Here is a 14,719-nt window from a genome sequence, read left to right as displayed (position 1 = left end):
AGAGATGTCGGCACGTTGTTGGATAACTCTGGGGTTGGTGAGGCATTTCTCAATTAACAAAAAAGCTCAATATTTGTTCAGAACAGCAATGGTCACAAAGTGATATACGGACGACACCAAAGCTAGGGATGGGAACTGATACCAATGCCATGTTGATTCTTTATGGATTCCCTTGTTGATTCTTGATCAGTTTTCTGTATTTTATTATCTCTGAGTCTGAACACGGTGTAGAAACAAAACAACATATACAATAATATACATCGTCAACCATTTCTAGTTGACATTACGGAGAGCTGCTTCTTATTTAATCCATTAAATACGACCTCACGTTATGTCAAAACAGGTTTGATTTTCTGAGTTTCTTTGCATCGGTCGAATGAAATAGAGGATGAGGACAGCATACAGATAGAGGAGGACCTCAGCCTCTTGCAGCAGCGGTTGCAAATGCAAGACGCGGGCAGACAGTAGCGATAGCCTACGGATGAACCTCCAATGGAGAGAAACAAGGGAGGAAACAAGGGAGAAGGAGCGAGAGACAGAACGACAGCAGGAGTAGACAACTCTCCTTGTTCTTGATAATGATCTGTTTCAAGTGAGAGGACCCCAAAATCATCCTCATTCTGCGATGAAGTCTCGTATTGTGAATTTTGCAAAGAGTGCATCGGTGTGCAAGGTTTCTGTGTGTAACAATTTTAATCGGATGACAGATTAAAAAGACACGTACGAAAAATATGGACTTGGTGTACGTATCCTCTGTGCTGCTTGCCACAGTATTGTAAATCACAGCGCACTCTGCTGGATAAACTTTGCAGTGACACCAACATATTACAGCAAAGAACGAAGTACTTTATAATGTGGTAATCTGTTTTTGTATTACTGGTATTACTGTTTTGTAAAACAGCGATGTCTTGTAATCCCATGTGGGTAAGACAGATGTTTGGCATGGTAAATTAAACTATATATTGTATGTAGGTTTTAGACTACATTCACCACACACACATAAACAGAGTCACAACAGCGGGGGACGTTGTTGGTTCAAACATCCCAGCTGTCAGCTCGCATTTTGGGTCAACAGCTAATCTCCCACGAGACTTGCTCTGAGGCTGATGTGCAATTTACCCACAAGACACCTCTGACAGACAACAGCAGGTGACAACAACACAATCCCACCCTGCTGGCCAAATGTCACAGAGAGAGGGGGGGGAGGTACAGAGAGATATTTAGTGTTATATATCTTATTAGGATAGAAGAAACCTGTAATGAATGAAACAATGTTTCCGCAGTGCAAGAAGAAAAACACCAAAAAATTGGAGGACACTTTAATTTATGTGTAAGAAATGACTTGTATTTAATCAGAATTCGATCCGTTCAGTCTAATTACATTTGGGAAGTCTAGAAGATTAAATCCTTTTAGCGGAGGGCTAAACCGTAAGTTAGCGGCTCGGCTGGCAGAAGTCTCTAGCGCACTTGCTCTGTGGGCCCAACAATGAGGAAGCATATGCAAAACATCCAGGTAATTTTATACCAGGAAATCAAACTTCTTTGGCTTCATCACCTCTGACCAGCCTCCATAAGAATAAATGGATGCTGTGTCCAGTTCTCCTTTAATTCATCCATGCAAAACCCATCATCCGAATCTACCCGGGAGGTCATACTGTGTGTGCTTGTCTTCCCCGATGAAGGCCACATTTTTAGCTCAATTGGATTCAGTCTTTCTATATTGTTATTATTGTGAGATGGAAACCCAGCTCATGAGGTTTGCAGGTCTTTATACCCCAGCACTCCATGACTCGCCCCTGACCTGGACTCACCCAACTATCAGTTATATAAGTCAGATGTGTTGCATCCAGCCTGGCGCCCACAAATCCCTGTCACCTCTGCTGAATCCCACCGAGCCTTCAGAGCTGGCAGCGGGATCGAGTAACACACACACACACAGCCACTTTCAAAATGAGGGCAGGAGTGTGAACCAGGCTACTAATGTGACTCACCGCCACGTCCTCAGTCACAAACCAGACATGGACTGTATCACCAAGAAAAAAATTAACATATATTCATTTACTTGCTTCTAATTATGGCTGAGCGAGTTAGAGATGTCATGAGATACTTCAGTACCAAGTCGATGCTAAAAAACTGAAAACATGAAGGTACTCGTTTTTCTACAGTACCCTAGGTAGTACTATACCACTGGAAGTGCAACAAACAGCCAATAAAAGTAATCTATTAATGTAATCTGCTCGGAAAGATGAACAGATGGCAAAGGCTGCACCAAAGCAACCAACCAGAAGGAAAATACAAGTATTGGATCGGGACTTGGTATCAGTAGACACTTGATATTAAATATGTATTGGGGGCAAATAAAACTTGATCGGGGCATCCCTATTTTTTTACTGTAGTACTGAATCAAGAACTATGCGATTTCACTGGTATAGGTATCAACAATTAATTTTCCAACAATGTTTGGGTCCCCAAGTTTCAAGCCACCAACCCAAAATGACCTGGGAATGATACTCAACAATCTGATTGGCTGTTTGTGCTCAGGCAAGGTGGGTTCTAGCAAATGCTTGGAAAAAGTGATATAGTGATCATCAGCAAATATGGCAAAAGATTATTCTTATAAAAGTTAAATCATTTTATAAAAGTAAAACAATCAAGACTGATGGGGTTGAACAAGCTATTGTAGTCTTTGATACAGTCTAAAGCTCCAGGAAAAGCTAGTAAGTGGACCTTAAGTTGAGATTTGTTTTGTCAAACTGCTGAACTTTTATGCCCAAATTTAGAGTTTTTTGAAAGGCTGTGTTTTAAATATTGCATAAATCAACTGCAGATTAAAAACCACAAACAAAATGACGTCTCGTACTCTTCCTTAGCATTTTGATCCTCTGTTGTTCTCACTCTGGTGTCTAAGGTTGTGTGGAAGATTTGTGAGCTTTCATATTGTCACCTGAACAAACTGTATGTGCTCAGGCTCCACCAAGTGGTACAAGTTCAAATGTGAAGGTTCACACCTAGATAGAGAAAGAAATTCTTATGGTGTCTAAATCCAGCAATAAACAGACTATTCTTCTAAAATATGCATTTTTTTTGCTTTGTATTTGTAAATTCTTCAGTGAGATTTCAAGAAAACAAATCTTGTAATATTCCAACTTTATTCTCGATATCTCAAATAAGATATTTTTCCCCTGCAGCATCCCTAATACTCCATCATAGCTACTTGGCTAATCTTTCATGTAAACATTTGTGTATCACAAGGTGAGTGTGATCTGTGACTTGAAACTGTTGGTTTTAGTGTTTCACATGGTTCAGTCCCAGGGAGGATTAGATTAGGTGGTCATGTGTGACCAATCAGCTCTGCAGGGCTGCAGCTTCTCAACAGCCCAGTGCCGATTCAGGATGAGTGTATTCTCAGAAAGGATGTACATTCAACACACCTGTGCATTCAGTTTGACATTTCTAGTGCAGTCTCCGTGTTCAAGGAAACTGTGCACTTTATCTCAAAGGCATGATTCAAATAGAAGAGGAACAAATCTTTAAAAGTCATTTCACATCGTCCGAGTGGATCTGAAGGCCAGAATATCTCATAGATAGAGCCACAGATTTATTTGCTAATAGAGTAACAAACAGGACAGACATGTTTGTTCTGCATCGAGAGGAGAAATGGCTCTGAAAGACTCAGCAGGTATTAAACATTCAGAGCTGTAGCAAATTGAGAATGCTTACAAAACAAAAACATTGCTTCATAGCTGCTGAATTGATCCCAAGTTGACCCAGAATCTGAAAGTAAACAGATTTAAACTGCAGAGTGTAAAAAAAAGTCTGTAATCAGTGATTGAATGTTTCTAACTGAAATGCACCTTGGAATTTGTAATTGACTTATTCATGACTTATACTTTTGACTCTTCCTAAAAAAATAGACATTTGTTCATGTTTCTTACATCAGACTCAACCGAGACGGTTGCTGGTCCATCCAAGCCTGTCAGTCATCAAACAGTGTCTATGAGAAGATTTCTACCACAAGAGCCCTGGATGTGTTCATATATTTATTTCCTCTACACTTCTGTATTAATAAGCTAGAACAACTAAAATAACATTTCTGCAATTTTAATTGTTTCATAAAAAGGTCCTAACCGGACTTTAAAGACTTTATGTGTAACAGAAGGCCGTTCCACAACACGGCACCAGGGTAAAAAAAAAGAGCTTATATAGGCACCGCTGTGATTCATAATACTGTGGCAAGCAGCACAGAGTAAGAGAGCAGAAGCAGCTCTCAGCAATCCATCTATCCATTATCGTCTGCATATCCGTGGGTAGGGTCACAGTGGCAGCAAGTCAACAAGGGCACTTCAGACGTCCTCCCAAGCAATGACTTCCAGCTCCTCCACAGGGATCCTGAAGTGTTCCCAGACCAGATGAGCTATATAATCTCTCCAGCGAGTTCTGAGCCTTGGACGTGTCAAGAAAACCTTCAAAGGAAGGCGGCCAGGAACCTACTCAGCTGGCTCTTTTCAATGCAAAGGAGTGTCTCTGCTCAGCAATGTCAACTAGAACTGGTTGACATTGCTTAATAATTTAACATGTTAAAGAATATTTAACTTAAATAAACTTTAATATAGTTATTTGTTTAAGAAAGCAGTATCACGAGCACTTCGCATAGTCATGTTGGTTCAAAACTGGTGCACAATCCACACAAAAAAGGTCTATTTTCATTCCAGCTTCAGTATTGGTCTCAACAATCCCCTATTGGTCGGGTTCTAGTATTAATGCAAACTGTAAAATATTCTAAAGCCAAGTCTTCTGCAAAATAAATGAAAAATATAGTCTAGCTTTATTTAAACAGAAGCTGCAAGTTAATGTTGCTGAGCTTCTGAGTTCAAATTAACTACACTCTCCTATAGCTATAAGCTAACCTGACCTTTGAGGATCTTAAATAAATGAAAGAAACTACAGTGATTCAAGTATTTTTTTGACATTCTTTTACTTTACAGTTGTATTTTTATTCAATTATTTTGCCAATTAACTTAGCTGGTAAGCCAAACTATACTAGAACTTTGGCCCCACCCACCATCTTTAAACATTAAGCATTTAGCGCAGATCTGCCTCTCAAATCTGTTTCGAGAACTAAAGCTCCAATCTGTAATCGCTGCTCAAACCCAGACACACACACACACACACACACACAGACACACACACACACACACACACACACAGAACATACATCCACACCAGTGTCCTACCTTGCAGTCATGCTGCGCCATAAGTGAGCTCCTGTGGGAAAGAAGAAATCTATTATTCATCAACATGAGTAGGTCACATCACTGAAAAATAATAAGCCATAATTATGACAGTAGAATAAGGCAGCTGTATAAACAGATAATGAATTACAATATAGAAAAAGGCTGTTGTAATCATATACAATATCACTGATAAATACTATTGTCTGCTCACATCTGCATTTTACCTCGTTATGAATCATTTATTAGATATCATATAGCGCTTATAAATCAGGTGTGTGCATGCGGTAACCTCCAAATGAAGCCAACAAAAACTGCAGTTCCTCAAACGACCACTTGAGGCTGGCTCCAGCAGTCAGTCTCCATATTAAAATGACCAACTTTACAGCAGAAATAAACATGTTTACGGCCTGGTACAAAAAACCTTATCTGTACTGGATACTCATTTCAGCCGAGCTCAACCATACGATGAATCACATCTTCAAAAAAATGTCTCATTCTAAAGTAATGAAAGCACAACCATTCTTATTTTTAGGTGATTATACACTAATGAAAACATGACTATAAATATTCGGCCAATAGATCCTCCTAAATGTTACACACTGGACCTTTAAGAGCACATGCGTCTAAATAGGAAAGCAATTAGTGAGCGACGGTCAGGCTGATGATGGACCATCTGTGTCTCATCCTCGTCTCAGACTCATCCTGACTCATCAGGCTAACGAGTCACCATCAGGGTGAAATCATCTGAAAAGCTGAGCTTGGATAAACTGCTGCCAGTGTTACTCGCCCAGAGATTCTTTTCATAAACACAATTAATCTGCCAAATATTTCGTATATCGTCCGGTCTGTATATAAAACATCAGAAAACACAATTAGAGCCCAAAGGGATGTAATTAAAGTCTTTTTATGTCCGACCAACAGTCCCAAAACTTGCAACAGACCTTTTTTCACAGCAACCATTCTGACATGGAACAGTAGGGTAAAGAAAGGCGTTACCGATGATACTAACTGAGTTTCTTTCATGAGGAAAATTCAGATATTTGGAGTTGAATTGCAGACAGAAATAGATAATATTGTGCCGCTGCCGTGCCACAGGGATAAACTGTACAAGAAGGTGTTTTTAAAGTCACCTGTGGATCTGGACCGAGCGATGTCTCCGGCGGTCACCGTGACGACCAGCAGAGCCAGCAGCACGGCCAGGAGGCTGTAGGCTCGGAGAGAGCTGAAGGCCACAAACCTGGAGAGAAACAGTCAGTGAGTGTTGTTGGCAGACGGGGCTACGTCGACTGTTGGAGGATATTTTGGGACTGAAGCTGTTGATGGCACATATTATTTAGTTAATTTGCAAATATGCTAAGAACAACCAAATATTGACTTTTCTATTCTTAGTTTGTCATCGTTGCTGTTGGACGTCTGTAGGAAGGAACTCAAGCTTACTGTTATGCATCCGTCTAGTATTTTTTCCAACATTTATGAATTATATCCTGTTCTATACTATGATTTCAAACTGAAGCAGGATTACAGAGGCCTTCCTTGTGATATCAGAGGGATAGTTTGGGTATTTTGAAGTGGGATTGTATGAGGTACTTATCCATACTGAGTGTATTACCTACAGTAGACTGTAGAACTTCCATATTCCTGTGTGGTGAGCTGATACTCACCGCTTCGGATATCAGATGAAAAAAGTAGTATAATCCGATACGATCCATTAGCCTAAACTCTTATGGAAAGGCTTAACTAAACTTTGGGATATGTATTTCTTCCTTCATGGAGAGGATAATGTCTCAGAGTTTGAGCATGAGATGGCTATGTTAAGCAACGTGCATCCATATAATGTACTTTATATGAAAGGTTTAGTTGTTCGGGAGAGGGACAGATCGGTATCAGACATGAAAAAGTGGTATATGGAGCCATCCCTTATTCCTATGAATAAACCAACTTTATTATGTCACAGATCAGCTGTTTGGGTTGGGCTTATCCATACGAATACAGTAACAAGTGGGTATACTTGCAAAGGACATACGCCCCTCTCTTACATATAGAAATGGGCCAGTAGTATTTGCACATTGTTACTGCTGCTTGACTTCAGGGATTAAGGATCGTTATGTAATTAACATCAGCCACTGGCCCACAGACGAGTGAGAGAACTACATAAAAGTCTGTGTTTTGAATGAAGTATTCCTCCTATGTCATGCCTTCGCCATCCTAGGGATTTAGAAGTGGGTAAACCCAATGCAGACTGGAAAATAAGTGGATATACTCTCCATACCTGTGTATACAGTCGCTACAGCACTGGTTAGTGCTGAAGAAATATTCTGAATATGACGAACACTTAAACTGTTAACCCAATTTATATGGATAAAATACATTTTTCTGCATCGCTCTTTATCCAACCCCACTTTAAAATACCTCAACTATCCATTTAAGACCCTTATTTTGGCCCTTTGAGTACTTTAAGGAAAGGTTTACGCATTTTTTACACATTTTACACACGAATGTTGAAGAAAAGCTCCAAATGACACAGAAGACGTGTCCTTGGTGTTGTTTCTGGGAATCTGTGGTTTTTAAAGGATGAGGAGTTCCTAAAATAACAGATAAGTTACAAACAGTGAGTGTTTTATGGAAGATTTTAGTATTTTTTAATCAATATTTTTACATTTGACTTTTGTTTTCAGCAATAAAATTAATTTAAATGAATGTAGAATTGTGTCCTAAAATGTGAACAAAATGTAATTATTGTCTTAAACTGATACTAAATTTGATTTAGTCTAAATTCCTTGCAAAGGCACTGTGTGAAATGATGATGGTAACACTACAGCGAGCACTGAGGGGCATAATCTCTGTCATGTTATCATCTCACTGTGGATATTTTATAGGTTTATTCCAACGTTTATAGACGCAATACATTTTAATTTGACTACTTTTAGCCCAGCAAACATTAAATAAACCAAATATTACATCATTTTATAACAAAATATATAGAAAATATAACTTAATTAATACAAATGAAAAACACAACGTTGGAAACAGGGAGGACTTTGGACTAATGAAATTCTGGTTACAGCCCTGAATATACACACTGGGATATTATTGTGCATTAAGATAATATAGAAAACGATAAAAAGGATTAAATAAACAGGATAAACAATAATAAACTCTTAAGTGACACTAAATAATACCATTATGTTCATTCTGTAAATGTGCCCATAAAAGCATCATTTTATAATCATTCTGAATGAAAAGAAAACAGATTTGTTAACTGAATCCAAGCACAATGATTCTGCTGTGTTCCGGAGGTTCGGGCTCGGTCCACAGTGCTCATTATATTCCCTGTAATTAACAGCAGCTCAGTGTTTTGCTGATGGGAGTCTGTCTCATATCCCTGCGTCACGGTGCCTACCAGAGCGCCGCGTTGGCTGCAGCACACAGGGCTGTAGTCCTGCACGGTCTCTGCCTCCAGTTCACCAGGCCGGTGAGACGACACCCTGCGCGGCCGGGCTGCGCCTCCTCCCGGCGGTGTGCTCCGCTCGGCGGCCCCGACGACCCGGCCGCCGCCTCCCCGCCGCCGCCCGCGGTTCCTGTTTCCCGGCTCCCCAGCATTGGACAACGACCGGAGCCCCTCCGCTCTGCCGCTCCGCTCCGACAGCTGAGATCGCGGTCAAGTTAACCGGATGGTGAGTGATAGTAGATCCGGTTTGGGGTTTTCAGAATCAAAAGGAAGGAGTGTCTGCGGTTGGATAAGATGTTATAAAATGAGGGGAGGGAGGTTATAAAATGATTATTAGGATAAAAGGGAATAAAATACGTATTATATTATATATATTATATATTCCATGTGTTTATTTTTTTAGATTTTTCTCTAATATAATACTTTTCTTTCTTGGTAAATACTGGATGGTTCTTCCTTTTTAGGGTCATCACCTGAAAGAAATATAGATGTGACGACTGCAGTAAATATGTGGTTTGGTACATAATATGCTTAATATTTAGTTTTTTGTATTTTACTTGCTTTACATTTGACAAAAACAAGACTAAAATGTTCATTTCTATATTTTTGGGAGATTAAATCACTTTACCATCTGAAAAAATCCCAAATTTATGAGGAAAAATGAATGGTATGATGAGACATTATATTTAATAAATCTGCCCCCTGATCACTCTCAGCCTTTGGGTCATTCATTTGTCAAAGATAATTAAAGTCAGTCTATCCCATTACACTTAAAGTATACAGGAATACTAACTGCTGGAATTTTAGAGAATTTATTTTCACTGAATGTTTTTTTTTTCCCCATTTTATTTTGAAAGACCAACCCACCACTCTTCCTGTCTCATTGTTTCTGACTTCAGCTGCTCCTTTTGTTGTGGTTCAGGTCATTGACGTCAGGCTTGTGTGTGTGTGTGTGCGTGTGTGTGTGTGTGTGTGTGTGTGTGTGTGTGTGTGTGTGTGTGTGTGTGTGTGTGTGTGTGTGTGCGTGTGTGTGTGTGTGTGTGTGTGTGTGTGTGTGTGTATTATTGAGTGTGACGTCATCTGTTTGAGCTATATACTGCCTATGTAAATATGTAAAGAAGAGAATGAATAGATATATATATATCGATATATATATATATCGATATATATATATCTCAACAGCAGACAGACCAAGATACCAACTAGCTACTAAAGGAAGTGAAACCTCTTGAAGGTAAATAGCCATTAGACATTTTTCCCAGAGATAAACAGACAGTAATAAGTTGGTAGTGTTGCTCTGTTTTGGCTGGAATAGGCTACAGCTTTAAGTAAAACTCCTAACAAAGACAGTACAGTATTAATAATACAGTAACAGTGCATTCATCAATACACCACAGGTACCATTAAATAGAGTTTTTCAGTGTAGAAACAAAAAACAAAATGCAAAGACAGCAAATCAGAGTAAAGCAGAGAGAACATGTGACCACACTTGACCAACAGCAACTTATTTTCCATTACTAACCAAGAGAGGAGGAAGTATTCCAACTGTTCACTTCAGTAAAAGAACTAATAACACGCAGTAAAACTACTGAAAATGTGACTGAAGTAAAATATGATCAGGGAAATATTAAAACAGCCTATTAAAGGTAAAAGTACTCAATGCCAAACAATGTGACTGTTACTACTGATTGCTGTGATATTGTATTATATCATTAGATTATTATTACTGATGCATTCAGGTAAAAGCAGGATGTTACTGTTGTAGGTGGAGCTCATTATGGATTCATGTGCTGATTATTTTATCCATTAATCGATTGTATTTCTAAGGTATTGAAAACACAGCAATTCTTATTTTTAGGTGATTATACACTAAATAGTTTTATTTATTTACTTTCTTTCAGCATTTTATGGAAGTTGTCGGTGAGACACCGAATGTCATTCTCTTCTTACCGGGAAAAGCGACTTTTGTCTGATTAACCACGCAGCTGCCACACAGGATGCACTGTGTACCAGGAGTGGAGACAGACGCCGGTCAGCCTGCACGCAGTGTAATGATCGAAGCGCTACAGTTTCCATCCTTCTGGTCACAAATCTGCCAATTTGCCAAATTCAGTTCACTCTGCAGTATAAAAGAAGCCCAGTGGTCTGATGAATGAACAAAAACACACTTTCAGTCACAGAAAGCTTAAAATTGGCTTAGTTAAGAACTTTCAGGTCATTGTATGACACAGTTCTGACTCCTTATAATGGGCAGTCGTCATTGTGTTTGACATTTTTATGGACTAAACGATGAATTAGACAAACAAAATAACAGAGATGAATCCAGCCTGTGTGTGGGAGACGCTGCATGCAGACTGGGCCACTTGCCACACATGACAGAGTCAGAATGAACCCGTCTTGGGGAGTAACGGGGGGGGTAACTAAGAACTACAAAGAGATGATGACCCATTTTTACACTGCTGCCCGCACTGTACTGGACCCGAATCAAGACCAGAGCTCGCTGCCAAACCGTGATCTCCAACAACGACCTGCTCCACTTTCCACTGCCACTCTGCTATTTCCAAGGTTAAAGGTCCAGCGTGTAGGAGTTAGTGGCATCAACCCCCTCGCTTCTCCCTTTGTATGGGAAGAGGGAGCGGGTCCTCCATGTTGAGCCGCCATATTGCTACAGTTGCCCAGAACGGACAAACCAAACACTGGCTCTTTCTCAAGTTTCGCGGCCCCTAGATTGTTGAAAGGCAAGCTAGTTGTAATTTGCAACCTCACCTCTAGATGCCACTTAAAAGGCCTTCTTTAAGATATCTTAACTTTTAACATAATCCTCTTTTAAATGAAATATTTAGGTTTTATTAGCAGACGTAACTTAAGTTTGAATACTGAAAAACCAGATTGGAATTCTGTGATTTCCTGGGATGATCCTGTGGTTATCGTTTGATTGTAAAAATTCAAGAACTGTACAAAAAGTCCCACAATGTAATGAGAAAGCAGGGGTCACAAAAATGTATTTATTTCTTTGTTAAAGAAAAAACTTCATAGCAGAGACACTGTACGAAGAACACCCACACAGTCACACCCGTTCATTCACACACACCTCATCACGCAGACACACACTCATTCATGTTTTATTGTGCATGCACACCCACACACCATTAATAGAGTGTACAATGGATAGTGTGTGTGTGTGTGTGTGTGTGTGTGTGTGTCAGCCACTAATTGGACTGAATTTCACTGAGCAACAAAAGATCAGGCTCGAAAATTCCAGCTCTGGTTTGTACAGGCTCTGCTTTGTTGTTCGCCTCTGTTTGTTCTCTTCTAATGCTGTGTTAACAGTTATCTCCCTCCCTCTCTCTCACCCTCTCTCTCTCTCTCTTTCTCTCTGTGTCTTTCTTTCAGTCTCTCTCACTTTCTTTCTCTTTTTTTTTCACGCAGGCTTTTTTGCCCCAAACGAAGCACCGTTACCCCAACTGCTCAGAGGCGGGCAAACCCCAGAGGCCAGAACTCACGAGGGACTTCCCACATCGACTCCCAAATCTCTCTCTCTCTCTCTCTCTCTCTCTCTCTCTCTCTCTCTCTCACACACACACACACACACACACTGCAGGACCCTGTTGGACAGCTACAATGAACCCCAGACCTTCAGTGGAGTGGACCGTTGTCACTGTCTCCATCTATGGGAAACTTGCCGTGTCCCTCGCTGCTGAGCCTGGACCTGAGCCTTTGGTTGGATTTTTCTGTTGATCTCGAGGCAGGATAGAGTTTGGCGGGACGATGATGATTGAGCTGCAAGGTGCTGAGGACGGCGGAGGGGGTCTTGGTGGTTGCGGCCACATGGACGTACTGAGCACAGAGGAGCTGGAGTGTAAGATCTGCTACTGTGCGTACAACCTGGGGAGTCGCAGGCCGAAGGTGCTGGAGTGCTGCCACCGTCTGTGTGCCAAATGCCTCGCTAAGATCCTGGACCTGGGTGAGTCGCCTCCCAACGCCGTGGTGTGTCCGTTCTGCCGCTACATTACCAGACTGCCGGGCGAGGTGGTGAGCAGCCTGCCAGATGACTGCAACCTGGTGGCGGCGCTGGCCTTCCAAAGCAGGAATCAGAGGAACCTCCACTTCCACCAGGAGGCGACCACGGAGCTGCTCCTCAGCCCCAGGCGCCTGAGCTCGCTGATGGGCAGCAGCCCATCTGTGACATCTCCTTCCTCCTCTTCCTCCGCTTCTTCCTCCTCCACCACCTACTCCTCCATCCGGGGCTCCCCTAACTTTGTGGTCATTACCATCATGGAGCCTCCACCAGTGCCTGCATCCACCCAAGACCTCCACCGTGGATCCCACGCGTCAAACCGAGGCTACCGCTCGTCCAGTCTGGACTCTATGGCGTCCATCACGCAGAGGTGGACGGTGTGGAACTGCGCGGCCCTCCTGTGCCAGACCTCGGCCCGTGCACTGGTGTGGGTGCTGGGCCTGCTGTACTTCAGCTCGCTGCCCATGGGGGTTTACCTGCTCATCATGCAGAGGACAACGCTCGGGGTGCTGCTGGTGAGCCTGGTTCCCGCCAGCCTCGTCATGATCATGGTCTACGGGTTCTGCCAGTGCATCTGCCATGAGTTGTGGGACTGCATGCCACCGTAATGGGACCAGATGAATGGGCAATGGTTTGCTTTGAATATGCTTGACAATGGATCTCTAGAATTCACTAATGGGGACGTTACTGTGTAACTGACCATGTAAACGCTTACTTCAATAGGAGATGATGCTCCTTTTCTTTATTGAAGGAGAGAGCAAGAACATTATGTACATTACAAATGGAGCCCACACTTTTGGGCTTTTCATGATTATACATGTTAATTTTGAGGGTTTAGAACCAGAAGGGGCGTAAGTCAGTTCCTCCAAGAAGATGTGATGTTGCGATTAATGCAAATTCAACCAATTCCTGTGAATTCTGCAATTTTGTCCAATCACAGTGACTTTCTCAGAATTTTGTCCAATCACCGCGTCCTGCAAACATAGCAGTCTCCATGCAAAATGTTGATCCATATGTCACCAAACTATAGCGATTTTATTCTCTCAGAAACAAGTTGCCTTTGATTTTTAATGAATTATACAAACAAATCTATTCAACTATTTTGGCAATTTTCACTTTCTCTAAAATTTCTATTTCAAAAAATGCTGCTGTGAAATCAGAGATTTGAGGCAACAATCCCCCAAAAAAGCTGGCGACCAACTTTACAGGAGAGCCAAAACAAAAAAATGACCACGTTATGCTGACTTTGTTTATTAAATTCAGTCTTTATTAGACTTCATAAACATGTGGATGACAATATACTTATTGAACAAAGTGCACTTAAGCCCTTTTAGCCCCAAACAGTTATGTCTGTTGAGTTTTAGGTCTTTTGGTTTTTGATAAATAGGTTTAGAATTCACACATTCCCTGTTTTTGAAATAGAAAGAGCTCATCAAGAGATTTCATTTGACATTCTCAACTCATTTTCTCCCAAAACGTCACACACGCAACTCTGGTTCTAACCCCTCGATTTGTGCTTTGTTTAGCCTGGTAGTCAACTAATTACCCATTAGAGCTCTAAGTTTAAGATTTATCAAAAACTTTAATGCCAATTCTGGTGCTACATGTTAACAATAGCCTTCTGTTGCAGTGAGAAACCTGAAGGTATTTAAGGTGTTAATAATATCAGTCTCCTATGGATCTAATTTGTGTGTCGCAGCCATAAAAGCAGCAAATGTGAACGTTCGCGACACAAAGTCCTGATAGTTCTTGAAATCAGCATGAACAGCAGGGTGTTGTCAAGTGTGAAAACCTTTTCTGTGCACCCAAAAGGGAGATTAGTATATTTTCTCACCCTGAAAGAATCATACAGTAGTTTGATCCTGAAATAAAATGGTTACCAGCTAAAACCTGTTAAAAGTGACTTTTGTTAAAGCTGCAGAATCTCCTTTATATGATCACTTCCGAGTGTAAAGAGTGGAAATCAGTCAGTTTATCTCAAATAATCTCTTCGGGTGCTGCCCGAAAAGGAAACATAAA

General features: G+C 41.0%; 2 protein-coding genes across 3 annotated transcripts in view; one reads left to right on the top strand and one right to left on the bottom strand.

The window, feature by feature from the left end:
- The window catches only part of retreg1 (reticulophagy regulator 1), a 25,898-nt gene extending 16,986 nt beyond the window's left edge, over window positions 1-8,912 (bottom strand). Inside the window, exons 1-3 of the mRNA XM_051403280.1 lie at window positions 8,635-8,912; window positions 6,365-6,471; window positions 5,235-5,265 (exon numbers count right to left, since the gene is read on the bottom strand). Coding sequence (XP_051259240.1) covers window positions 5,235-5,265; window positions 6,365-6,471; window positions 8,635-8,834 — 338 coding nt within the window. The 5' untranslated portion in view covers window positions 8,835-8,912. The remainder of the gene's footprint in view (window positions 1-5,234; window positions 5,266-6,364; window positions 6,472-8,634) is intronic.
- Window positions 8,834-14,719, top strand: rnf182 (ring finger protein 182). Of its 2 annotated transcripts, none has more exons than XM_051403325.1 (2): window positions 8,834-8,908; window positions 12,076-14,719. In XM_051403325.1, exon 2 carries the CDS (start codon window positions 12,451-12,453, stop codon window positions 13,306-13,308), a length of 858 nt encoding a protein of 285 aa, XP_051259285.1. In that variant the 5' UTR covers window positions 8,834-8,908; window positions 12,076-12,450; the 3' UTR covers window positions 13,309-14,719. The 2 variants fall into 2 exon arrangements, with proteins under 2 accessions (XP_051259285.1, XP_051259292.1); XM_051403332.1 differs by having other exon boundaries at window positions 8,845-8,908; window positions 12,112-14,719.

Source organism: Dicentrarchus labrax, unplaced genomic scaffold, assembly GCF_905237075.1.
Source record: "Dicentrarchus labrax unplaced genomic scaffold, dlabrax2021, whole genome shotgun sequence".
Lineage (NCBI taxonomy): Eukaryota > Metazoa > Chordata > Actinopteri > Moronidae > Dicentrarchus > Dicentrarchus labrax.
The sequence above is the reverse complement of the archived record's forward strand: the minus strand, read 5'-3'. Positions and strand labels throughout refer to the sequence as shown.

What these genes read in the sequence shown, in the direction of transcription:
- rnf182 (XM_051403325.1), top strand. Translation starts at nt 12,451, where the DNA reads ATGATGATTGAGCTGCAAGGTGCTGAGGACGGCGGAGGGGGTCTTGGT.